The sequence below is a fragment of the Parasteatoda tepidariorum genome, chromosome 7 (assembly GCF_043381705.1).
Source record: "Parasteatoda tepidariorum isolate YZ-2023 chromosome 7, CAS_Ptep_4.0, whole genome shotgun sequence".
NCBI classification, from domain to species: Eukaryota; Metazoa; Arthropoda; class Arachnida; order Araneae; family Theridiidae; genus Parasteatoda; species Parasteatoda tepidariorum.
The window spans coordinates 75,068,871-75,094,438 of record NC_092210.1 but is presented as its reverse complement, the minus strand read 5'-3'; the positions used below and the strand labels follow the sequence as shown (position 1 = coordinate 75,094,438).

At 32.4% G+C, this 25,568-nt stretch overlaps 1 protein-coding gene across 2 annotated transcripts in view; it reads right to left on the bottom strand.

The window, feature by feature from the left end:
- LOC107453119 (tyrosine-protein kinase transmembrane receptor Ror) overlaps nt 1–25,568 on the bottom strand; it is an 89,932-nt gene that overhangs the window by 7,244 nt on the left and 57,120 nt on the right. For both annotated transcript variants that reach the window (XM_043039347.2, XM_071183647.1), the window contains exons 3-7: nt 22,699–22,808; nt 15,393–15,630; nt 12,276–12,425; nt 11,565–11,677; nt 7,294–7,467 (exon numbers count right to left, since the gene is read on the bottom strand). In XM_043039347.2, the coding sequence (XP_042895281.2) occupies nt 7,294–7,467; nt 11,565–11,677; nt 12,276–12,425; nt 15,393–15,630; nt 22,699–22,808 (785 nt within the window). The remainder of the gene's footprint in view (nt 1–7,293; nt 7,468–11,564; nt 11,678–12,275; nt 12,426–15,392; nt 15,631–22,698; nt 22,809–25,568) is intronic.

The following is a 25,568-nucleotide window of genomic DNA, read 5'->3' as shown; positions in this document are numbered from 1 at the left end:
AAATATATTTGTTGGGTATTCATATTACTATACATTTTATTTTCATTATAAAGGACTGGGGTTCGATCCCATTGGATACCAGATTGTCTGGGAAATAATAGCTGTGTACATGGGCACAATCATGTAGTTGGTTTTGGGAATGCTTTATTTTGCCTATATTTGATGGAGTGTTAAAAAATGCTGCTTTTGTTCAAAGAATCATTTGTTTGTTGTAGATAGTTTATACGCATCCGAATATGGTTTTCAGAGCAATAAAGAATATAGCAAGCATTTTTTAGGTTTGATGTCATGGTCGATACTTGAATTAATATTTAACTAAACGGCTTTTTTAACTAAACGGCATCAAAAGATTGCAAATTAAAAAAAAAATTTTTACTCAAAAAGTAAAATTAACATTATGGGGTCCAAACTTGGAACGCTATCCTGACCAAATTATTGGGACCATTTTTCCTAGATTGAGGCTATTGAAGGTCAGAAATCCAAATCCATCGGGAGAAAAAGGCAAGTTTATACAAATAAGGTACGCTTTTATGTCTGATTTCGTAAATTAAAAAATCGCCTACATTAATAAATTAATAAATTTGAGGTCACCCCTTCGAGCCATTAAGATTGAGTTCCAGAACGTGAAAATCCGATTATTAGATCAAAAGTTATTCAGGGAAGTCGGGTCTTCTTTCTGCGCACTGTACATTTCAAGCTGCACACATTTGCAATTAATATAAATACATAATTTTAATTTGAAAATTTTAGAATGTTTTCCCTTTTAAACATTAAGGTTTAAAAGATTTTATTTTATTAATTTGTTTCCAAGTGAATAAAAAATATCCTGGATAGAGGAATTCAGTAAAATATAAAGTTTAAATAACTTTTTTCGTTTGCGAAATTAATTAATAAAAATACTATTCTTGGAGGCATCATCTTTATTTTTTTCACAACAATATATTTTTCATGTACAGTGCACCAAAAAAAAATAATAATGAACGGATCACTTAAATAACTTTTGATCTAATGATCAGATATAGATATCAGATCAAAGATAGAGTCAATGCAAATCACTTCACTTTAGCCAAGCAGGCGATTTTTACAATTCTGTTGCTTTTCCTGATTAAAATTTAGGGTTAAAAAATATTTGTGGCCCGTAAATGGTTTTAAAGATGTACAGTGCGCGAAATAAAAAAAGGATCACCCTGAATAACTTTTGATCTAATGATCAGATCTTCCCCTTCAAGGACTCATTCTTAATGGTTTGAGGACGTGTATTCAAATGAGCTAATTAATTATTGCAGACGATATTTTAAGTAGCGAAATCAGACACAAAGGCGCATTCTCTGAATAAACATACTTTCTTTCTTCATTAGATTCAGATTTCTGACTCCTAAGATATAAAGGGTAGCCGCAATCTGGAAAATATGGTCCCCATAATTTGAACCGGAGAGCGATCCAAAGTTTGGACCCCTTAATGTCAATTTCACTTTTTGTGTATTTCGCCATATCTCGTGAACTTTTAAGCGAATTGAAATTTTTTTTGCATACAATTATGAAATTCCTTTCTACAAAGGAAATTGCATTTAAAAATAATTTTTTGCAAATATTTATTATCTCTTATTATTTTATTAATCATCATTGTGGGCCAGACAGCCCAATGTGAGCCAATGCCTTCCTCTGAAGATTTCTCCATGACGACTTCCGATTTATTAAATAACAATCTGAAAAATTTTGAATTGTATGATACACAATTTTTACGTCATTTTAAAGTATGCAATTTTACATGGCAAAATAGGTTGAATACTTTCTGAGAAATCGAATTTTAAAAATACGATTTCTTTAATTCTCTGAGAAATCATATTTTAAATGTACCACTGCACTATTTAATTAGCATATTTGTGGCCACTTCCTTGAACCATTAAATTTGAGTCCTAAAGCGTGAAGATTTGATCATTAGATCAAAAGTTATTCAGAGTAGTCCGTTTTTTTTGTGTGTGTTTTATCGCACTGTGTGTTATCGATTCTTATGAATGAAACAAGAAAAATTATTTAGTTATTTAAAAACCAATAATTTATAAATTATCTAGCCATATTTGTGTTTTAATTTTTTTTTCAAGCTTGCTTTTGTCTTGTATGAAATGTATCTTTGCATTTGAAATATACATAATTACAGAAACTACAATAAAATATAAAGTAATATCGAGAAGAAAAAAAAAAGACATTTTACTTTTTCACAAAAGTTAGCATCACAAAAACTGCATATTTTCATCATAAAAAAACCTGTATACTCTCTTTATTCTTCTTTTTTTTTTGTTTTTTTTTTGAGAAATTTTAATTATTAATAGTTTTTGATAAAATATTTTAACTACTAAGAGTGACTGAGGTTTTTTTTCTGAGATAGGCTTTTCACTAACTTTTTCAACCAGTTAACAATTTTCGCAATAAATTTTCAAAACACAATGAAATCGACATTAGGCGTAATATAACTTGATGAAAAGTACACCTGCTGTTGTCTAATTCCGTCAGTTGTAAATTGCGAATCAATAGTTGGCATCAGCTTGGTATAATTAGTAATCGGGTAGTTGCTATTCGAGAAGAAGAATACGAGATCAGATCTAACCCATAGCATTTAAATCACATGGTTGGGTAACGTACTAGTTGTGTTTGGTAAGTTAACGTTACAGTATTTAGGCTTGTTTAGTTATCATACTAAATCAATTTTCGGATCAAATGTAATTGGATACTTGAAAGTGACGTCACTCGTGTTTTGCAAACCTGATTGGTTTCTGATTTGAAGCATAAATTATGAATGCCACAATTCACCTTCGATGACGTAGCTTGCAGGTCTCCAATTGAAATTAACTTTCGTGATATAAAATCCAGTTTTTTTTTTTTTAAATAAGCAAATAGGAATACGTATTTTGTTTCATTTGGAAGAACCATAAACCACAACCACTATTTTTGGTAATATATATATATACAGTCGAACTTCAACTTAACGAACTTCCATTTAGCGAATTTCTCTATTTTGCGATTTTTTTTTTTCGAGGAACCAAGAACTTTTTGGAAATTTCTTCGTAATATAACTTCCAAATAGCAAAGTGAATTTTGTATTTAACGAACTTTTCTTTGAGATCCACTTATTTCCCAAAATATTTCAGAGCATTTCAAACTTGTTAACGCATTTTATTGGGGAAATGACCTCCAACTAAGTTTCAAAAGCCACTTAACTTTTAGAGAAAGCAGTAAAATCCCTTTCCGTTTTTGTTTGCATATCAAACTAAAAACTCAGACAAAATTAACGGTTTTTATCAGTCGCAATTAAACTTATGAACGCATGTGGTTATGAATGTTTAAAATTACTTTTATAATAAATACAGCTATAATTTTACACTTAAATTCAGCTTTCTTTTAGTTGAAAATGTATGTAGCGTGATAGTGTAACACTGAATGTTTTGCTTTATTCTTACTTTCCACGCATTATTCTTTTATGGTTTAAATTTATGAAATAAATGGTAAATACTAGTTTACAAGATAAAAGTGTATCTGCTATTTTAATTAAGTCTAGGGTTTATGAATTTAAAATCTGTTTAGTGCTTCATTATTTCAAAAGTGGAATTTCTATGCAGCGAATTTTCCAATATAACGAACTTATAATCGGGATTTAGCGTCTTCGTTAAATAGGGGTCCGACTGTATATCAGTGAACCTAAATAATTTCGCTTGTAGATCATTTTTTTTAAATAACGTTTACAGTTAAAGGTAGATTGTTACAGCGAATTTGGTGAATTCACAACCATAATCTAAAGATTTCGCTTACCCAACAGGCTGATATATTGAATACCATTTGAGCATGCATCACATTGTGCAGGAAGCTGATCGTTTAGTTCTACATCATTTTACAAATCTCTCTTACTGTAATTTATAATAGCATATTAACCTTTTGCATTCTGATGTCCTTTCTGAGTAAAATCCTTCTCTTAAACTCAACTTTTTTATACCTTAGTAATGGGTGACCAAATTTTTTTTATGAATTTCAGAAAATATCTAAAATTATTAAAACAGCTAATTAAAGTGCAGAAGGTTAATGCAATTTTTACAAAAATAAATAATTATGAAACGGTTAATAAGCTTAGACATCCATCCAAATAATTTTATCCTAAAATGTAGCGTAATAAGGTATGAAATCATTGATTCATATTATGGGANTTATCTAATTTTATTATACCCTACTTTAAGCTTTATATTCATTTCTGCGCCATTATTCTTTTACCATCGTTTTATAAAATAATGTACATCATATTCAAATTTCATGTCAATCGGATGATTTCTTGTAGAGTTATGACAAAAAACGCACTTGTTGCTTAAGTTTTGCACACCAGTATAGTTTGTTTGCAAATGAATAAGAAATATCCTGGATTGAAAAATTCAGTAAAATATAAAGTTTGAATAACTTTTTTCGTTTGCGAAATTAATAAATAAAAATACTGTTCTTGAACTCATCATCTTTATTTTTTTCAAAACAACATATTTTTCATGTACAGTGCACCAAAAAATAATAATAATAATAATGAACGGATCACCTTAAATAACTTTTGATCCAATGATTAGATATAGATATCAGATCAAAGATAGAGTCAATGCAAATCACTTCACTTTAGCCAAGCAGGTGATTTTTACAATTCTATTGCTTTTCCTGATTAAAATTTAGGGTTAAAAAATATTTGTGGCCCGTAAATGGTCTTAAAGATGTACAGTGCGCGAAATAAAAAAAGGATCACCCTGAATAACTTCTGATCTAATGATCAGATCTTCCCGTTCAAGGACTCATTCTTAATGGTTCGAGGGGGTGACATCAAATGAGCTAATTAAACATTGCAGACGATATTTTAAGCTGCGAAATCAGATACAAAAGCGCATTCTCTGAATATGCATACTTTTTTTCATTAGATTTAGATTTCTGACCCCTAGGATATAAAGGGTAACCTTAATCTGAAAAATATGGTCCCCATAGTTTAAACATGAGAGCGATACAAAATTTGGACCCTTTAATGTCAATTTCACTTTTTGCGTATTTCGCCATATCTCGCAAACTTTTTCGCCAATTGAAAATTTTTTTCCACACAATTATGAAATTCGTTTCTACAAAGGAAATTCCAAGTAAAAAATACTTTTTATGTAAATATTAATTATTTTTCATTATTTTATTAAATAACAGTCTAAAAAATTTTGAATTGTAAGATACACAATCTTTTACGTCATTTTGAAGTATATAATTTTACATGGCAAAATACAAAATTTGTGCGAAATAGGTTGAATAGTTTCGGAGAAATTGTATTTTAAAAATACGATTTCTTTAATTCTCTGAGAAATCGAATTTTAAATATAGATCAGCACTAATTAATTGGCATATTTGAGGCCACTTCCTCGAACCATTAAGATTGAGTCCTAAAACGTGAAGATCCGATCATTAGATCAAAAGTTATTCAGGGTAGTCCGTTTTTTTGCACACTGTTTTATTGATTATTATGAATGAAACAGGAAAAAATATTTAGTTATTTAAAAATCTATAATTTATTAATTATCTAGTCATATTTTTGTTTTAATTTGATTTTTTTTTTCAAGCTTGCTTTAGTCAAATTTAGTGTATCTTTGCATTTGAAATATAAATAATTACTGAAACTGCAATAAAATAGAAAATTATATCGAGGAAAAAAAAGAAATTTTACTTTTTCTCAAAAGTTTGCATCTCAAAAACTGCGCATTTTCATCGTAAAAAAACTGTATACTCTCTTTCTTCTTTTTTTTTTTTTGAAAAATTTTAATTATTAATAGTTTTTAATAAAATATTCTAACTACTAAGAGTGACTTTTTTTCTGAGATCGGCTTTTTACTAACATTTTCAATCAGTTAACAATTTTCGCAATAAATTTTCAAAACACAATGAAATCAACATTAGGCGTAACATAACTTGATGAAAAGTACACCTGCTGTTGCCTGATTCCGTCAGTTGTAAATTGCGAATCAATAGTTGGCATCGGCTTAATATAATTAGTAATTGGGTAGTTGCTACTCGAGAAGAAGAATATGAGATCAGATCTAACCCATAGTATTTAAATCACATGATTGGGTCTGATCGCACAGTTGTGTTTGGTGAGTTAAGAGTTACAGCATTTAGGCTTAGTTCATTATCATACTGAATCAATTCTCGGATCAAATTTAATTGGACACTTGAAAGTGACGTCACGCATGCTTTGCAAGCCTGATTGGTTTCTGATTTGTAGCATAAGTGAATGCCACAATTCATCTTAGATGACGTAGCTTGCAGATGCAGGTCTCCAATTGAAATTAGCTTTAGTGATTCAAAATCCAATTTTTTTTTAACATAAACAAATCGGAATAAGAATTTTGTTTCCTTTGGAGGAGCCATAAACCACTATTTTTGGCAATATATATATATATATATATATATATAATCTTATAAATATTTAATTAGTAGATGTTCTGTGCATGATATTTTAAATGAATTGATATTTATGGCCAAGTCAAGGTTTTTGACGAGAAATTAAATTTACGAGCTTTGCAAAAAAACATGTTAAGATGAATTTTAAAAATATTCAATATTTCAGATTTTAGAATATAATATGGTTTTCTGTTAAAAAAAATAGTTCCATTGTTTCAGCTAAGCTACTTAAATTATGATCTTCCACTAATCTCTACAATCATATAATTCTTGCATTTCACCTATTCATCATTTTTGAATCAGCCATTTGGTCACAATGACGGAGTTTTAACTTTAATTTTAGTTGCGTGAAAAACAATAAGCAGGATTATGAAGATCATTTTGCAAAATCAGCTCCTCAAATTCAAAACTTACTTGTNTACATGTTTTGCACGAGTTTATATCAAATATATATATATATATATATATATATTTGTCTTAAATTTTTCTTAGTCTTTAAAATTAGGTACATAAAAATTGTTTTCATAACGCAAAATCTGGACTGAATGACTATGTTAATTTAATGTTACCGTAATTTAAAAGCTTCAAATAGATAAAGAATTATTCCTCACTTCTTTATTTTAATAAAGATATTATTGCGATTTTATTCACTAACGAAAGCTTCACCTAAGATATGTTATGGATTTCTCAAATGCGATAATATCTCAAACGTGTCAATTACTTCAAACTACAGAATGTTCGCCATTAGGATGAATGCTTCTCAAAAGAAAATTTAAGTGTTGCCACAACGAAGACTATAAGATAGAGCTAGTACCACAAAAGAAAAACTTAGAAAAATATTCTTACCCTGTAGTAGTCTGATGTGTAAATATCCCGGGAGAGGCCGAAATCAGATATTTTGACTATCAGCTGATCTCCAACAAGACAATTTCGTGTCGCCAAGTCTCTGTGTATGAAGTGTTGGGAGGACAAGTAGCACATACCGCTCGCTATCTGCTCAGACAGAGACATGAGATCCACCTATTGGGAGACATTCATCAATTATCTTGACTTCTATTCATTTAGAGTTGTTCGCCTTTTTCAGCTTATTAATCCATTTTTGTTGTTGTTGTCGTTAATTTACGTGGCACTAGAGCAACCCCTCCTAGAAGTAGGAAGGGCTCAGCACGGATCAATTTAGTAGTCCGATGTGACGAAGTTAACTGCGCAGTAGATGAAAAATAAGAAAGATGTCATTACGTTCGGGGTACTAAGCTGCGCAGTGGTTGAAAATACGAAATATGTCATTACGTTTGGACTACTAAAGGATATTTATGGCAACCCGTGCTGAGGCCTGCTCTTTTCTAGGAGGTGTTGACTAGAGCTGCACAATGGGCTATAGGCGACGGTCTGGGAAACATCCCTGAGGATGATCCGAAGACAAGCCATCACAATTTTGATCCTCTGCAGGGGGGTTGGCATCCCCGCTTCGGTAGCCCAACGACCTGCACGCAAAGTCGAGCACTTTACGGTAGAACAGTTTAACCAGGACCAATACCGCACACTTTCGGTCCCTACTCAGACTGATCCAAGTGGTCTCCCACCCGCACACTGTCCGCAGCCAGTGATGCTTGACTTCGGTGATCTTCTGGGAACCGTGTCTTAACGATCAGTCCACTGCGGGACAATCAATTTTTTCAAAAGGAGGCTAATATTTGGACATAATGTTGTTGTTGTGTTGTTGACGTATGCCTGTTTAGGCAGGGGGGGGGGGTGCGATTGTTTTTGTTTTTCAGTGGCGCCATCTATGGTCAAGAGTTCGACTTCTGCCACACTTTACGTCACACCCGTTTATAGGGCGGACCCATTCATACATCCATTCATTCATCCACAGATCGTAATTTTGACCTGAATCAGAGAACGATTGATCTCCAATCCAGTACCCAGATTTGTTATGGGAACATGGAGGACTTTTGCGACTCGACAGATTTAACATGCATCAGTCACTTTACTACACGGGGAGTCTTCGGCCGGCTGGGTTCGAATCCACGAACTCTCGGACATGGGTCCAGCGCCCTACCGACCAGGCTATCAGGCCTTAAACATGATGTAAAACACTTAAATGGTTCCTTCAACTTTGTAGGGGATCAATACAGTAGAATTTTCAAAAAATGAAGGAAAAAAACTATTGAATTTTTTCGATAGTTAATATTATTACCTTTTAATATTATTATACCAAAATATTGAATTGAGTTTCGTAAAAATAAAAAAATTACAACATTATAGGTCGAGAGCTGTGATATGTTTGAATGAATGCGACTGAGTGAATGTGTGCGCTCAGTTGATTAATAGATTTGTTCAGCCGAACAGGTGGTCGAGTGGTTAGCGTGTCTGACTGTGGAGCCATTGCCCGCGGGTTCGAATCCTGCTCAGGGCATGGATGCTTCTTTCTCTCTCTGTGTTCTACGTCCTTTCTCCTTCGTGTGATCCGCCCTATAAACGGGTTTGTGGTTGTGCGACGTGAGCGACACTGCTCCACCGCCATGGACTCGCAACAGGTGCCCATTGGGTAATGAGAAGAGAGTAGCAGTTCTGGCATTTCTGTGGCCAATGGGACAATCCCCAAATGCCCGCCATTAAAAAAGAAAAAAAAGATTTGTTCACTCCTATCAAAACATTTAAGTAAAATACTGTCGTTTTATCTATTTTATTGAATAAAAACTTGTTTAAAAATTTGTAGAAGAAAAGAATTAACGGTACTTTCACTATAAATAGTTAAAGTTGCAACTTATCTAGCTTTGTAATGTAGGTTACAAAAGTTTATTTGGAATGGTTAGAAATAAATGTAGGCCCAGAAGCCAAAGGACATGCTCAAAATGAAGATGACGGCAGAATTTCGGATCCTACTCTAAGAACACATGAGGTGTCACATGAGGATAGATCGACTAGAAAAAGGGCCTGACTTGCACTTGAGACTGCTGAAATTGCTGGAGAAGAAGGAAGCATCTTATGAATCTAGTACAGATGCATTATAGATAGTTGCAAAATTTTATATATTTATATGGATTATTGATCACAAAGCTTAAAAATTTTATTTACACGAAACGATGTTACTTCAAATTTCGACACAATAGTACATAATAAATACAGTTTTCGTTGTGCGTCAATCGATTGAGTTGTACGTTTTCGATTGGGTTGACTGATTATGAGCAATCCACAAAAAAAATTTAACATATTTTATGCCATTTTTTCAAAACACTACCATTTTGTGAGAAGGAAATGATTGTTTAAAACACCTACGTCCAATGAAAAATACATTCACGTAGTTAAAAAATAAATTAGAGTGGATGATTTGGATGATTCTTTTTCAAATTTCGAATACTGCAAGCTATGGATAATTTAAAAAATAAGTTATCAACATTGTATTATTAAAGCGCTAAATTTAAAAAATTTTTTGTAATTGTAACATGATAAAAATGAAGATTAAAATATACATATAAATTTTTTTAAATCACAATCGTTGGAAACTTCATTAAAAAGTCTTCTTTTTTACAGGCATCTACAGTGTTGCTTAGCCTTAAGTGATTCCACCAAATCTAGCCCACATTACAAATTAATCACAGCTGTAATTACACTGAACCATTGACATACGCTGGATTTGTTTGAAATAAAAAAGATTCAACACTTTCAATCGGCATCCCGTTTTGCGCAAACATCAGAGAACTAAGATTGTTCAGTAATAACTGCGCTGTGCAGGACACACTTACGCGAACGTGCCGGAGGCTACCGGAAAATGCTATATTTCCATGCCAGTACAAGACCCTTAACCAACTATTCCATATAAAAACATTATTTTATCTGTTGTTTCCTAATAATAAAAAACAGAGAGAGAACATAAAGCTTTACACCCTTTACGCTACTTATATATTTCATAGAAGAATACGATTTCAGCCACACACACGCTACGGACTGTTTTACAGGGAGGACCCAAAATAATAAAAAATATAAGTGTTTATAAAGTGAAAAAACCTTATTTAATCTCCTATTTGAATTATTTTTTAAGCAGCAGTAAATTTTAGTAAATTTTTCTTCTTTTATTTTAATGAGATTAAAAAGAGAAACATTGCAGAGCAATGTTATTTTTGTAACATTGCGCTCTGAAGTAATAAAAAAACTCATTTTTTTGTTATTACTTACGCCATTTGCCAATGCTTGCAAGCCTGCTTGAAATCAAGCGAATTTTTAAGGCAGAGTGTGCGTTTCTTATTTTTTTCCGTGGCGCCATTTATGGCCAAAAGTGCGACTTCAGTCACACACACGTCACAACTCGTTTTAAAAGGCGGACCCATTCATACATCCACAGAACTTAATTTTGATCTGAACCAGAGAACGATCAATTTCTAATTCAGTACCCCCAGAGGTATTGATTTGTTATGGGAACTTAGAGAACTTTTTGACCTGGCAGAATTAACGTACCCCAGTCACAATCTACTACACGGAAATTCTTCGGCCGGAGGGGATCGAACTCACGACTTCTTGGACACGGGCCCAACGTCCTTCCAACCAGGCTATCCTGGCTCCCAAAGAATTAACACAAGAATTACTCTGGTGATGTTAATGAATTACTCGTATATAATCGTAATTCTGTAAATTTGTAAATAATAAATCCAAATATAAAAAATCACTTATTATTCCGTATTAAATATACGTCAAGCCATATTTCATACTTCACGACTTACTTAAGAAAACATAAATAAAAAATGAATAAATTCGACTAGTTTAAGAAATAAATTCTCTTGCTTCTATTGTCTTATTCATATCCTCTCGTTTTCTTCACATGCATTCGTATTTTAAAGTCCTGATACTATTAAAATGTTATGATTTTTTATTTCGATAATATAATTTTTATTATAACAGAAAGTTGCATCAAATTCTATTTTTAGAGACTTCGCATAACTCTTTTTCTTTCTGAATTAGTAAATATTCTTAAATAAATTCAGAATAAAACATATTTAGTTTTATTGCAAAACTTTTTATATTATGTCAATAATTTTGTTGTTCGAATTCATTTTAAAGCAATAAATAGCAAAAAGATACAGACTTACATAAATAAATTAAATCACACTAGAATAGAATACCTGATTTAATTCGATCGCTGGTTGAGGATTTGTTCTACAGCTGCTTCGTAAAAGTTGTGCCAAATCACCGTATTGCATAAATTCAAATACCATCCATGGTGATGTGTAACTCTCTAAAATACGAATTTTCATTAAAAACTGAATGGTGAAAGATAAATCTCTTTTACAAGTACAATGAAATAAATACTGTATTGTATTCCAAGTAAGAACCTAGAGTTATTAAAAATTCATCTTATGAATTGAACTTTCTTCCTAATTTAAAAAAAAAAATCCTATTTAATATTTTATTCTACTTATTTAACCCCTAAACGATCGGTTAATTTTCAAGAAAACTGTCATAAAAGTGCCAATTTTTTTTATCCCTGAAAATTGATTAGTGCTGACATCTAGTTCAAAATAAACTAACTATCTATAAGTACCTTAAAAATATCCTGATACTGCCATCTGGTGTGTAAAAATAGAAATAAAATGTTTTCCGGGCAAGAAATGATTTAGTTTTATTCTTATTGGAGCTTAACTACTGAACACTCCAGCCAGGAAATATCACGGGAGCGAGAAATAGCGGGCGAAACATCACCCCGCCATTTTCACGGGAGCGAGAAGGAAGAAAAAAAAAACTTCTCTATTTGAAATATCGTTTGTGTACGCCACTGATTCTAAAAATATTAAAAGAAAAAAAATCTTGAGGAATTAAAATTAATGAGAACTCACCTTTGATGACGACTCCCATCAACTGTAGGATGTTCTGGTGGTTGAATGTTGACATGATGCTCACTTCTTGGTCGAAATCTGCTTCGTGACCCTCTTTCAGCGTTTTCACCGCAACCGCCACAGTTTCTCCAGATCCTGTGTTATAGAGACCTGCAACAGGAGATTTAAATAATATATCTGTCTCTTCAATTTGTAACGGTTAGCTAAATCACCAAATTTAAGATGATAATCATCAAATTTTTTAGTGATGCATGATTCATCGCGGCAAATAGACACTATTGCTATTGTGATTAAGGATGCAATGGATAGTGATTTTTCGAATATACCGGTTGAATATTTAGCCAAATACCAAATATTCGGCAACCAAAAAAAAATAAAAATAATAATAATAGGCCGAAAAGTAATAAATATTAATAAATAAAAAAAGTAATAAATATTAATAAATTAAAAAAGTAATAAACATTGATAAATATTTTTTATATATGAATAAGTTCAGTCATTATTGAAAAATAATCAAAACTTAGCTTTATTAGTGGTAGGGGTAAGGAGAGAGAAAAAATTTATTACAGAAATATTTCAGGTAATAAAAATAATTAAGATAAATAAAACACTGACGAAAAGATAATGAAAAAAATTGTTAAGTTGAAAAAAAGAATAGAGGAATATAAAAAAAATATATATATATCCTCTTCAAATAAAACATCAAAGGTAAAAATTTTATTTTCCGGGAAAATGCATCTATAAAACCCTTACAGAGATTTAGTCCATCAGAAACAGCTTTAAAAATGCCGCGAGCTATCATAAAAACTTCTACAAAAAAAGGATTTTGTACAGAAGCGAAACAGAAGAAAATAAAAAGCGATATTCATTTTTGAAAGAAAAGTTTAAAGCTAAACATCTCGCTTTTCCAATTTTTTTGTACTTTCAAAAAAAAAAAAAAAAAAAAAAAAAAAAAAAAAAAAAAAAAAAAANAAAAAAAAAAAAAAAAAAAGAATTAGAGTGTTATAAAAACCATTTTAATTTCCACGTCGTAATAAAAAACCTCTGTAAAAACAAAAGATATTTAAAAAGAAGAAGTAAAAGTTACTTAGAAACTAAAACAAAAATCATTCTTAATTTTAAAACAAACTATTTAACTTAAAATAACTCAGTGTTTTTTAACATTAAAATCAGAACGGTTTTACAGCGTAGATTTTACTTTGCAATTGTGTAAAAGAACATTTTTAGTGTAGTGAAACACTCAGATCCAAAAGTTAAAGCGTTTATTTTAATTTAAATAATACAATTTTATTAGAGTTTTGATACTGAATCAACCTGAAGTTGCTGTCTTAATTCTTTTTCAACTTGATCGTGAGATCCGAGCTTGCTTTTCACTTTTATTCTTCAGGTTATGTATCTTATTTAAAATATAACCCTCCCTATTGCTCTACAATACATTAATTTAATAGCAATTACTGATTTAAATTTATTGGGTACTTCAAGTAAGCTTTACTTACTTTCTTATTGAAAAATCAATGATCAATTTAGAGTACAAAAACCTTTATGTTTACTGCAAATATAAAACTTAACTTACATCGAAGAGCCATTACATTATGACCACCCTGATAACATGTAGGACCACCTTTAGCCCTCAAGACTGCTAGCACCCGCCGTGGCATTGATTCCACAAGGTGCTGATAGGTAGTCTGAGGTATCTGGTACCAAGCGCTCACCAACTGGTCCTGCAATTCCTTCACATTGTGAGAGGGTAGCGTGGCAGCGCGAATTTGGTTTTCCAAGTAGGACCACGAATGCTCTATTGGATTAAGGTCAGGTGAATTTGGGGGCCAAGACATGATTTGAAAGTCACTGGAATGTTACTCGACGATTCGACCCTTATGGCATGGTGCTTTATCCTGTTGGTAAGCACCATCCCCAGCAGGAAAAACTTTTCCCATGAATGGGTGAACCTGGTCTGTAACTATGATCAAGTAGCTTACAGACGTCGAGGATTGTTTTATGAGGATTATGGGTCCTAATGTGCCCCATGAAAACATTGTTCCTCGAGAAACCATGAAAACCTGGGCGAGCCCATTGTTATAGATGGAAGGTGGTCATATTGTAATGGCTCTTTGTATATTTTAAAGCAGTATGAACTCTTAGTTTCATTTATATTGTGATTAAGAACAATTAGAATTTAATTTGTATTCAGAAATTCAGGTCCATATCAAATGTCTAAGTAAGTCTTTACCTCAGAAGGAATTAAACAAACTTTTTCACAGGGAAACATTTTTATGCTAAGCCTATAAAAATGCGCATTTATTTTCAAGAGAATTTGGTGGCAAACGGTCAACGGCAATCTTAGAAAACCTGTCTTTAGGCAGAATATTAAAGGCTAATAACCCAAACAGTACAAATAAGTATGGGGAATGAAGCATAGATTTCGTTAATAGAAAACCAGGAGAATAAAATTAAAGCATAATCTCTTTTTTTTTCTCTCAACAGACAGTGAGCAACGTTTAAAATTCAAAGCTTATTTACTTAAATTCGCTAAAATGTCACTTACATACATGCGCTCATCGCTTCAACTCAAACACGAACATATTTTTTGAAAGAATACATTAATGCACAAACACTTATGATGAAAATTAACCCTAGTGAACTTTGAACCGAGGTGGTATTTTCCCAATCACTCGAGGCAAGTGCAGCTCAAGCCAAGTCTTTTATATTTTAAATATGTAAAACGATGTATATAATATTGTAAGGAATCAACTAATACACTTTATAAATCAGACAAAAATCTGAATATTTAAATTTCACTTTTTAGCTTTCACCTAGAAGAAGCGTTTTTGAATGACACTGTATAATTTGCATAGAAGCGGCATTAAAAGTTGAGATTTTTTGTTTTATTAAATATTCGCAAGCCGCAATGCAGAAAAGGGTCATATCAAAGCAATAATTTTTTTTGTTAAATTTTAAATACAGCTGTTTGGTAACGTGAGAATTTCCTATAATAGTGGAGAAAAAAACCGTCTGCCAGGTGATTTCAGAATATAACTGATAACTTGGTGAACAGATCGAATGGTGGACAGACAAATTTTACCAATGGAATTGAGTTGTAGAGAAAGAGTTGAATACCTTTGTATACTTTGCTGAAAAATCCCTCGCCGATTTCTTCTACAAGTGTTACGTTCTCTGGTGATATCTCAATGTTTTTAATGCACGTGGAATAGTAATTAGGATTGGTGATGTATTGTTGCATAGATTTTCTTAAAGAATTCCTTCTTCGTCTCCGCCTTCTCCACAAGAAAATCCCCGCTCCAATGAGAAGGGAAAAGACCACGAAAGAGGAGGCCAGCACAAGTCTCAACCACAACTGAAATACAAACAAAAGTGTTTATGCCTATCTAATTTCACCGATTATTGATATTTTTAATCTGAACCAACGACGAGAAAAAAAAATTTAAAAAAAAATTCTGAAACTCGTAAATAAATTTTAGTACTGTGCCAGTGCTGAGAGTAGAGCATTAACGTTTCTTCCTCATTCTGACCGGCGCATGCGCCGTCTTAGTGGCGCATGCGCTAAAAAGTGGCGTATTATTCAAATATGTAACTTAATTTTTTCTTAGTTCAATTACTGATGACTTAACGCAATCCAGCCGGCCGAGGACTCTCCGTGTAGGAAATGCTGACTGGTGCACGTTAAATCTGTCGGGTCACAAAGTCCTCCATGCTCCCATAACAAATTATACCTCTGGAGGTACTGAATTGGAGACGTTAGGATGTGCAAGAAGCCGAAATCTTGGCTACCGATGGTGCTACTGGAAGACAATAACAATCGCACCCCATGCCTTAATGGCCAACGGCAGCAACAAAATCACTTTACGTGATTAAGATTTATAGAAACGCGTTTCAAAGGCGTAACTATAAGAGAGGAGGTTTTAGTTTTAGATAACTTTCGAAATAGTAAGTCGCCGCCTCTGCATTCCATTCATTCTCATCTTTTTCACACCTATGTGACAAAAAAAATGATCTACGGTACATAATTAATAAACAATATGCAATAAACTCCCAGTTGAAAATCATTTCGTACTAAAGAGAGCTGTAAGCTAGCATTGATGTTCTCTTTAAAATAATTGAAAAGAAAACGCGTCTGAACTTTAAATTGCAACAAAGGGTAATGATAACATTAAAAGAAAAATTTGTTTTGAGCACATTCCATCCGATTGGAATTTTTTTACTATGTTTAGAATTGAGGGTTAAAATTGCTCCTTGAGCTCACAGCTCGAATTTTTGAATTTTAACACAAACCGTTACGGAGTTATAAGCGTCACAAAGAAAAACAGAAAGAATATTTTTAGAATTGAGGGTTAAAATTGCTCCTTGAGCTCACAGTTCGAATTTCAGAATTTTAACACAAACCGTTACGGAGTTATAAGCGTCACAAAGAAAAACAGAAAGAGTACTTTTTGAATTGTGGGTTAAAATTGCTCCTTGAGTTGTTTTATTTTTTGGCTCCTTTTGTTGGTATCTATCGATTACCAGTTACAATTTGTTTTTGGCAAATAAAGATAGTAAATTGCTAATATGATTAATTTATATACATTATTTATCATATTTATCAAAATAAATGATTTTTAATAATGATCATCGTTTGCTATTCATAACACAAGTAAGTTTTTCTTTTATTTATTTTTCTGCTACTGAGATTTTTTAATAGATCTTAGATACTCTCGTATCACTGTAATACGATTTTTTAAAAAAACCTGTAGCCTTAAGAGCAAAACTAATTTGAAATCCCTAGAGAGTCTAGGCTCTCTAGAAATCCCCACACGCTATCTTAAGATCAAGTATTTGTATAAATACAACACAAATTTGCTCCCTAGTGTAATAACCTGATTTATTTCTTTATTCGTAACTGTATTTCCCTTCCTTTGTGCTTGAATCGCACAGTGTTTCAGCAGGCAACAACTATTATTTTAATCAATTCACGAAACCTTTATTTCGTTTTTAAGAGCATCTGTAGCCATGGAAATTAAGCTTTCGTGTATAGTTTCAAGGTAGCGTTTGAAAATCACGACGCGTTTTAAATGTATTTTGGAATATTGAATAAAATGACTTCATTGGGAATGATCTCTAAATATTCATTCTCCAGTTTTGGCTAATAAAAGCAAGCATCAGCTTAATTATTTGACTTTGTTATTCTAAACTTGACGATAAATGAATACATTTAGGGACATTTAAATAACTAATAATTACCATGTTCTAAGCTGCTGTACTAGTAAAATATTGATTCATTCTATTAAATAAATAGAAGTCAGTGGAAAAGAGATGCTCTATAAACAATCTCCTTATGTTTGTATACATTTTAAAACTGATTTTTCTCAAGTTCACCAAAATGCAATCCAACACGTGTTCTTGCAAATTATTCATTTATAGAATATTTCTAGGTAATGTGACTATTGGTATTTTGAGACATTGTGAAATAATACATTATAATGTTGTTGCTATCAGGGAAAAAATATACTAGTGTATCATGTGATCCCGTTAGGGGAATTCTTTTACAAATTTACAGAATATAGTAACTGCCACTAATAAAATTACTGGATTATAAAATTAACCATTTTTTTAAAATCAAGTCTGTACGAACAGAATAGTTGCAACATCAAAACATACCGTACTTTAATAAAATAGTTACCATCGTTTTATAAAGTCAAAATCAAAATGAGAAAAAAGTTTCAAATGATGTTTTAAAATGAGAAAAAAAAAATCTTTTTTTTTTCTCCTAAAATTTTGAATTTTCTTTCTTCCCAAGTTCTGAAAGAAATGTAACATATAGATAATAAACTCCAGTTTGCCATTCATGAATAGAAGAAGCAAAGTTATAAGCATAAATTATTTTTTGGGGTGAAATTGCAGTGTTAGAGCTGAAAAGGAAACAACGAGGAAAATTGTAAAAGAATTCAAAAGAAAACTGCTAATCAAGTAAGAAAAGTTATTGAATGCTTCATCGTCATTCAATGTCAATGATCATTACTTATTCATTAACCCACGGAGTTGAAAAAAATAAAGTAACTACTGAAGAATTGAAAAAGAATTCAAAAGTAAATTAACGAATGAAAGCCTCAATGAGATAAAAACCATTTCAGGAAAAAAAAAACTATCTATTCAGTTAATTATTTCATTAAAAATAGAAAAGTTGAGCCAGCATATCAATAAATTAGTTTCTGTTTACGATTCTTTATTTTGAATTAGTTTCTTTTCATGCTCTAGTACGATGTTAGTATGATCTAGTAGTTGAGGGTACGGTTTAATTTTAATTTGGGAGTGACTGCATGCTTGAACGGAAAGATTTGAATATCGATGATTAATTCGAAATGTATTCGAACTTATCTTTGACATTCCATGCAATACTGCAAGTTATAAAAACTTTTATAAACTTTCGAACCATGCTTAATTTGAAATTTAAGTTTCTGCTAATCGAACAATCTATCGAAATTCTTCTAATCGAATGCTGCTAATCGAAATACGCTAATATTTTGAAATCCTACTGTGAATGTTTAAAAAAAATGTCAAGTGTAAATAATAAAAGTTAAAATGAGGTGTGTGTATTTATAAAATTCAATTTTTTAGTATCTGTAAGTATCTCTTAGTGTATTTGAAAAATTTAACTTTGAAACTACCTTTTATCTGATTATTGATATGTCGGTTAGTAAAATCAGCCGCTTTGAAAAATCTAATTGAAACGAACGTCACTGATAAATAACATGTAAGCTTAATAGTGAAATATTCGGGGGAAATACATTCGAAATGCTTGATTCTCTCCTTTGTAATGTTCTTTTGTAATGTACTTTTATTTGTCAAATTTCATAATAACTCATTTCCATAAACTAGTTAAAAGACAGAAAGTCCAAATCTTAAAACTTGAGATTTAACTACTTTCAAATGTTATGAAAGTAAACATGAAGGCGTGGGATATGTGCAACGCTTATGCAAGAACCAAAAAAAAAACTCCTTTTATTCGATCTTTCTGAATTGCAAAAAAGAAAAAAGAAAATTATTCAAAAATAACTCTTGAAAAATGTCAAGTTAGTAATACGAGATAAATTTCGGATAAAATTACTTCAAGTAGTTACAAAATCGTATAAAATAAATTCAAGCGTAAATTTTGTTGCATGTGTAGTATAGTCAAAGTAAGCGCAAAATTTACCAAACGTATGCATTCCAGGGCTCGAAAAACCGCCCGTCCTCGGCGGTCAAAAATTCCCTGCGGACAACGAATTTCTCGAATCCGACGTCCGCGCGGACGGCCATTTTCCNATACACTAATGATTATTTCCAAAATGATGGTAAGGTAAACATCTTTCAAAAAAGAAGGAAAAATCGTAAAATCTTATGAGGAAAAAAAATTTTTTTTTTTTAAAAATGGCGGGAAAATTTATCGAATTTCGTTCCGGTTTTTTGGTTTTCCGGTTTTCTGATTTCCAGATAACGGGTTCTGTACTGTAGTATAGTTCTGTTACAAATGTGTATAAAATAATGACTTTTAAGTAAATAATAAAAAGTTTGGGTTTACAAATTTAAGGAGAAATATTCAGAAGAAAAATTTTAATTCTTTTTTTCCAAATTATTATCTTTCTTTTTTGGAAAAAGCTATTCGTTTGGAAATAAAACTTATTATTAGCAAGCCATTACACATTGGGACTTGTTTACAAGGATGCCAGTTAGTATCATATAAAAATCCTGCGAAATTTTGTTGACAATTTCCCGCCATTTTGAAAAAGCATCCAGCCATATTGCATTTTCTTACAATCAACAAAACACTCAAGCTATGGGAGTCTCTCATTTTGTGTCTCATTTGAATGAGATAGATCCTAAATCGGCTGGACAAATACTATAAAAAAATGCTGGTTTCATTCATGCAAAGTTTATTTCAAAATAGTGTTCTTTAAACAAAGAATAAAAAATAACAGTATTAAAGTTTTGATTAAAATGTGTAAAAAACAATTTTTTTTTTAAAGTAAATGGTAAAAAGTAATAATTTTTAACTTCTAAGGGAAATATCTTGAAGAAAAACTAATTTTTCCTTACTTTATTTAATTATTTCTTTTTCATTTTCCATTCTTTTTTAAATTAAAGCTGTTTGTTTTGGGATAAAATTTATTATAACAAGTTAATTAGTGCACATTGGGATTTGTTTATGGGAATCCCAAATAATCCTACATCAAAAAAAGAAAAAAATAATCTTTTCTCTCATTTTGTGTCTCATTTGAATGAGATAAACCCTAAATCGGCTGGACAAATACTATAAAAAAATGCTGGTTTTATTCATGCAAAGTTTATTTCAAAATAGTGTTCTTTAAGCAAAGAATAAAAAATAAAATAAAACTTAAAACTAAACTATCTGTTCTACTGACTCGTACTTAGTTTCATTCGACATAGCGTTAGAATATTCAGCGCAAAAAATACATTATTAACATTTTTTTCCTTGTCTAGATAGCAATGTCAGATGCGTAACAGGTTAAAGTACATTTTGTACATGAAAACCTTATTAACTTTCCCCATTGCCTGGAGTTGGGTTTTATTTTATTCAGCGTAAAAAAATACCTCATTTGTCTTATCATTAGTATTTAAGTATCTCCCCCTTTTTAACTCCTCTCACCAAATTCCGTTACGGAATTTTGTGGAATTTGTATGTACGGCATCAAGAGACATAAACAAATTCTAATAAATCAATAGGAATGCCATAAAAAAATTCCAATTGATTGCGATTATTTTGAATGTCTTCCATAAACTCTAATTTGACTGTACTAGTAAGCACAAACCCTTATTCGATTTTTGCTTGAATTTAATCCCAATAATTAATTTGTAAATACTTTACCAATTGTATTTTTTATTTTATTTTACAACCGTCGTTGAAGAGCAGATCTAATTTTTGGGTTTATGACTACTAATGTTCAACTCCGAAGAATTCTTGGATCAAGTATTGAGAGAAATTTGCCTTCAAGGAAGACTTTTTTGATGGAACTAACCCGCATTTGTATTACATAGAAAGGAAAACCTCGAAAACCTCCCACGGCTAGCTTGATGACAAGGGGTGTCTAACCCAAAAAACTTGTGAAACTAATATCCTTTACATTAAATGGCACCAAATTGAGAATCAAAATACAGGGAAATTTATCTGAACCTGTTGAAATAAAAAATGGCATAAGACAGGGCGACGCATTAGCATGACTTCTTTTTAATCTTGCTCTTGAGAAAGTAGTAAGAGATTCAGGAATTAACACTACAGGAGCTATTTTCTCAAAATCTGTTCAAATTATGGCCTGTGCTGATGATATTGATATCATAGCGAGAGCCCCTAAAGACCTAAAGCAGGCATTCCTAGACCTGGAAAGAGAGGCCAAAAAATGCACCTCTCAATTAATCAGAGTAAGACAAAGTATATGCAATGTATCAACTGTACCGATACCTCCACGCACATCGAGATTGGAGAGTATAAATTTGAAAAGGTGAACTCTTTGCTCTGAAATCAACTCCGACAACTCTATTTCCACAGAAGTAAGGAAGAGAGTAACTGCAGCCAACAAGTGCTTTTATGGCATAAGAAAATTCCTTAAATCTGACAACATTAAAAGAGACACCAAGTTGCTAATATATAAAAGCCTAATAAGATCAGTTCTCACTTACGGATCTGAAACCTGGACCTTGTCCTAGGCTGATGAGAGGACCATCGCTGCTTTCGAGAGGAAGATACTCCGATCCATTTGTGGTGGTGTGTGTGACAAGGGAGTGTGGAGAAGGAGAACTAACTCTGAACTCTACAGGATATTCAGAGAACCGGAAATTCTGAAGTACCATAAGATCCAGTGCATGAAATGGGCCGGACACATTATAAGAATGAACGATGACAGAACAACTAGAAGAATCTTTTTGGCAAGGCCAACTGGAGTTAGAAAGAGAGGCAGACCCCGACTGAGAGGGACGGATTGCCTCCAAAGGGACTTTACCACAAACAAGGTCAGAGACTGGAAAGCCGTGGCACGCAGAAGAAAGGACTGGTGCAGTCTTCTTGAGTAAGCCAGGGTCCACCCAGGACTGTCAAGCTACTGATGATGGTGTCTAACCCAGCATTTTCCGTGTGCGAGCCGGATGAGGAATTTGTATCGACCAGCCATCCCTGGGATTCGAACCAGGTTCACCTCATTGGAAGGCGAGTGCTCTATCCCCTGAGCTATCACGACTCCAATTGTAATTGTATTATCTAATGTTGGGTTTCCGCCGAAAGAAGATTAATCTTTTAAGTTTCCATTGGCGAAAAGGAAAATCCCGCTGAATTAAATAACTATGCTGATTTAAATCGCCTGCCCAGTAAGCATTTCAAATTACTTAGCTGTATGAGTAAGTTAAATAAAATGTACTAAATATATGGAAGTTAGCAAACCTCATTGCCTCCTTGTGGCTTCAGCATATCTTTCAATTGATGAGAACCGAAGGAACCCTCACTTAGCAAATCAGTAGTTGAGTAACTCGCAGAACTCACAGGAGTAGAATCTGAAGAAAGAAGGAACTCAATAAGTAAACCGTCGTTAGCTAATCAGACTAAAAGCAAAACGATGACGGGAAAATTAGACATATTCATATTTAAATAAAAAAGGCCACTTCACGAAAATGGTGTATACATGATGTCTGTATTTCACACTCTTCTCAGACTGCTCGCTAGCACAAGTACATAAGGTGAACTTAAATTAAATATCATTAATTAAATATTTATTACTTGAAGTGTTTTATAATGTGTACACAAAGTCTCGTTACAATTTTAGGGCTTCATATAAAACAAATGAGATGACATTTATTATGCAAATTCATAAAAACCTTAGAAGCATATTTTGCGAATTTTTTTTCACCAACTAAAAACATCATTAATTAAAAACATCCCCTAACTACCAGAACCTCATAAAAGCGAAAATCCGTTCCTCTCCATCAGTTTACGAGAAAAAAAAATTTTGTGTCTTTTAAATAAATTTCTACTTTTAACTAACCGAATTTTGAAACTCTCAAATTAAGTTAGATATAGGATTGCTAACGCTACCTAAAATTTAGTAAGAGTAACCCCACACTTCTCTGTTACCGCTAAAGCTCGAAACTCGTTAATATGCACATAACCGAATTAATCTGCAGATTAATCCTTTCCTTTTCGCTCCCGTGAAAATGACGGGGCGAGGCTTCGCCCTCTATTTCTCGCTCCCGTGATATTGACGGGCTGGAGTGCTCAGTAGTAACCCGCCAATAAGAATAAAACTAATTCATTTCTTTTGCTTAGAACACATTTTATTTCGCATTTTACACACCAGATGGCAGTACCAGGATATTTTTAAAGTAATTGTAGATAGTTAGTTTATTTTAAACTAGTAGCAGCACTCAAAAGCTAAAAAAATAAGGCACTTTTATGACCGTTTTCTTTAAAATTAACAGATCGTTAAGGGGTTAATTGGGGTAATCTTGATAGGCCGGAATCAAGAGTTTTCCGCAATCAGTCATATACTTCGCTTAGCGAAAAGATAGAGTGGATGTAAATAAAAAATGTACGTGAATCACTTGTTTAGCGTGGAGCTAAACAGACGGCGAATGTTTGTTATATTGCTTGGTGTTGAAAAGCCGACTCAATTCTGCAGTTGCGACTATCAATATTTAACTCCGTAGTTCTGTAACTTTGAACCTAATCCAGAAAACAAGAGAAATCCTGGATCGAGCATTGGAACAAACTAGCCTTTGTGGAGGACTTGTTGATGAAACTATGCATTTGCGTTACATGAAAAGGGAAACAATAAAAATATTCCACGATTAGTCTGACGGTAAGGTTATTTTAACCCATGATCCGTAAACGACTGAGGACATTTTACGTCAGCGCTGAGGCAAGTGCGAGCCGGGAGCGAAATTCATACCAACCTGCCATGGCTGGGATACGAACCTCATTGTGAGGCGAACGCTCTAGTACAACGAGGAAGATCGAAAGTGGTTCAATGTTTATACTTTGTGAAAAAAAACTTCAGAAAGATCACGTTTTAAAAAAAAGCTGAGAAAGAAATGATATTAAACAGTTATAAAATTTAAATTGGTATCAAATCTTCATGTCGCAATAAGGGATGCAGCCTGGGCTACAAGTTTCTGCTTTTAACTTCATCCGTGGATATAAAAAATAAAGAAGCAATGCATTCACCAAAGAAGAAAAAAAAACAAGACGACGTGCCTTTGTAAAGATTGACGATTTTGACAGATATGCTTTTTGAAGAAATGTACCCGCTTTCTTTTTTCAAAACGAAATTTCGACAATAAATATTTTTTTCATTTATTTATTTTATATAAATCAGAGGAATTCTATTACCAAGCAAAATACTATCAAGTTAATCGATTGAAAATTAAGTGGTTTACAACCTATTCATCTAAAATTAATCTTTAATGTTGCATAAATTCAAAATTTAATCGTAATTCATTTATTAAGAAATGTATTTCTTTGGTATTCTGAATCAAACAGGTATTTGCAAAACACAGAATAACTCTTTCTTGCTCTATATTTTTTAATCAAAATTCTTCAAAAATAAAAATAAAAAATGCCGAAAAATCTCTAAAAGTGGCAAAATTGAACAGCATTCTGGCAAACTTATTGTTTATTTCGGTCTATTTTTTCCGTGAGCCGACATTAACGTTACTTAATAACGGGTTCCGTATCATTAAAGTTCAAAAGTCAGTTTCTCTCATTTTATCAACTAATTTGCTGATTGCTTGATAGTATTTATTGACTCGATTCTCTCAGGTAAAAAGAGAAATAAATAAAGAACATCGTGTTAATTTCCTTAGTCGTAATCATCTTTGTATCGCATTTTTAAACTGATCAGTGAGTTCATCAACTAATGTGTTGATTATATTTCATTGTAATAATTTGATTTTTTAGATAGTGAAAATACAAATGGTTATTTAAGAGAACAGAAACGTTGCTGTTGTTGCTTAGTAGTTAAGGCGTAGATGATCTAGGTTAGCGGTTCCCAAATTGTGTTCCGCGGGATCCTAGGGTTCCGTGGAAGAGTTAAAATGGTTCCGCTATTTAGCACTATTAGTGATGAGATTTGAAACTTCCGATTATATTTAGATGCAGCCTTCTTCTTCTCATTGGCACGACAGCCTTGCCTTCTCAACAAGTCTGTACCAAGACATTCTTCCCTTAGCCAAGGTTCTCCAGTTTATTATCCTTAAAACTTGTAGGTCCTTTTCAAGGCAGTCTAAAAATCTTAGGTTTGGCCGTCCTCTTTTTCTTGT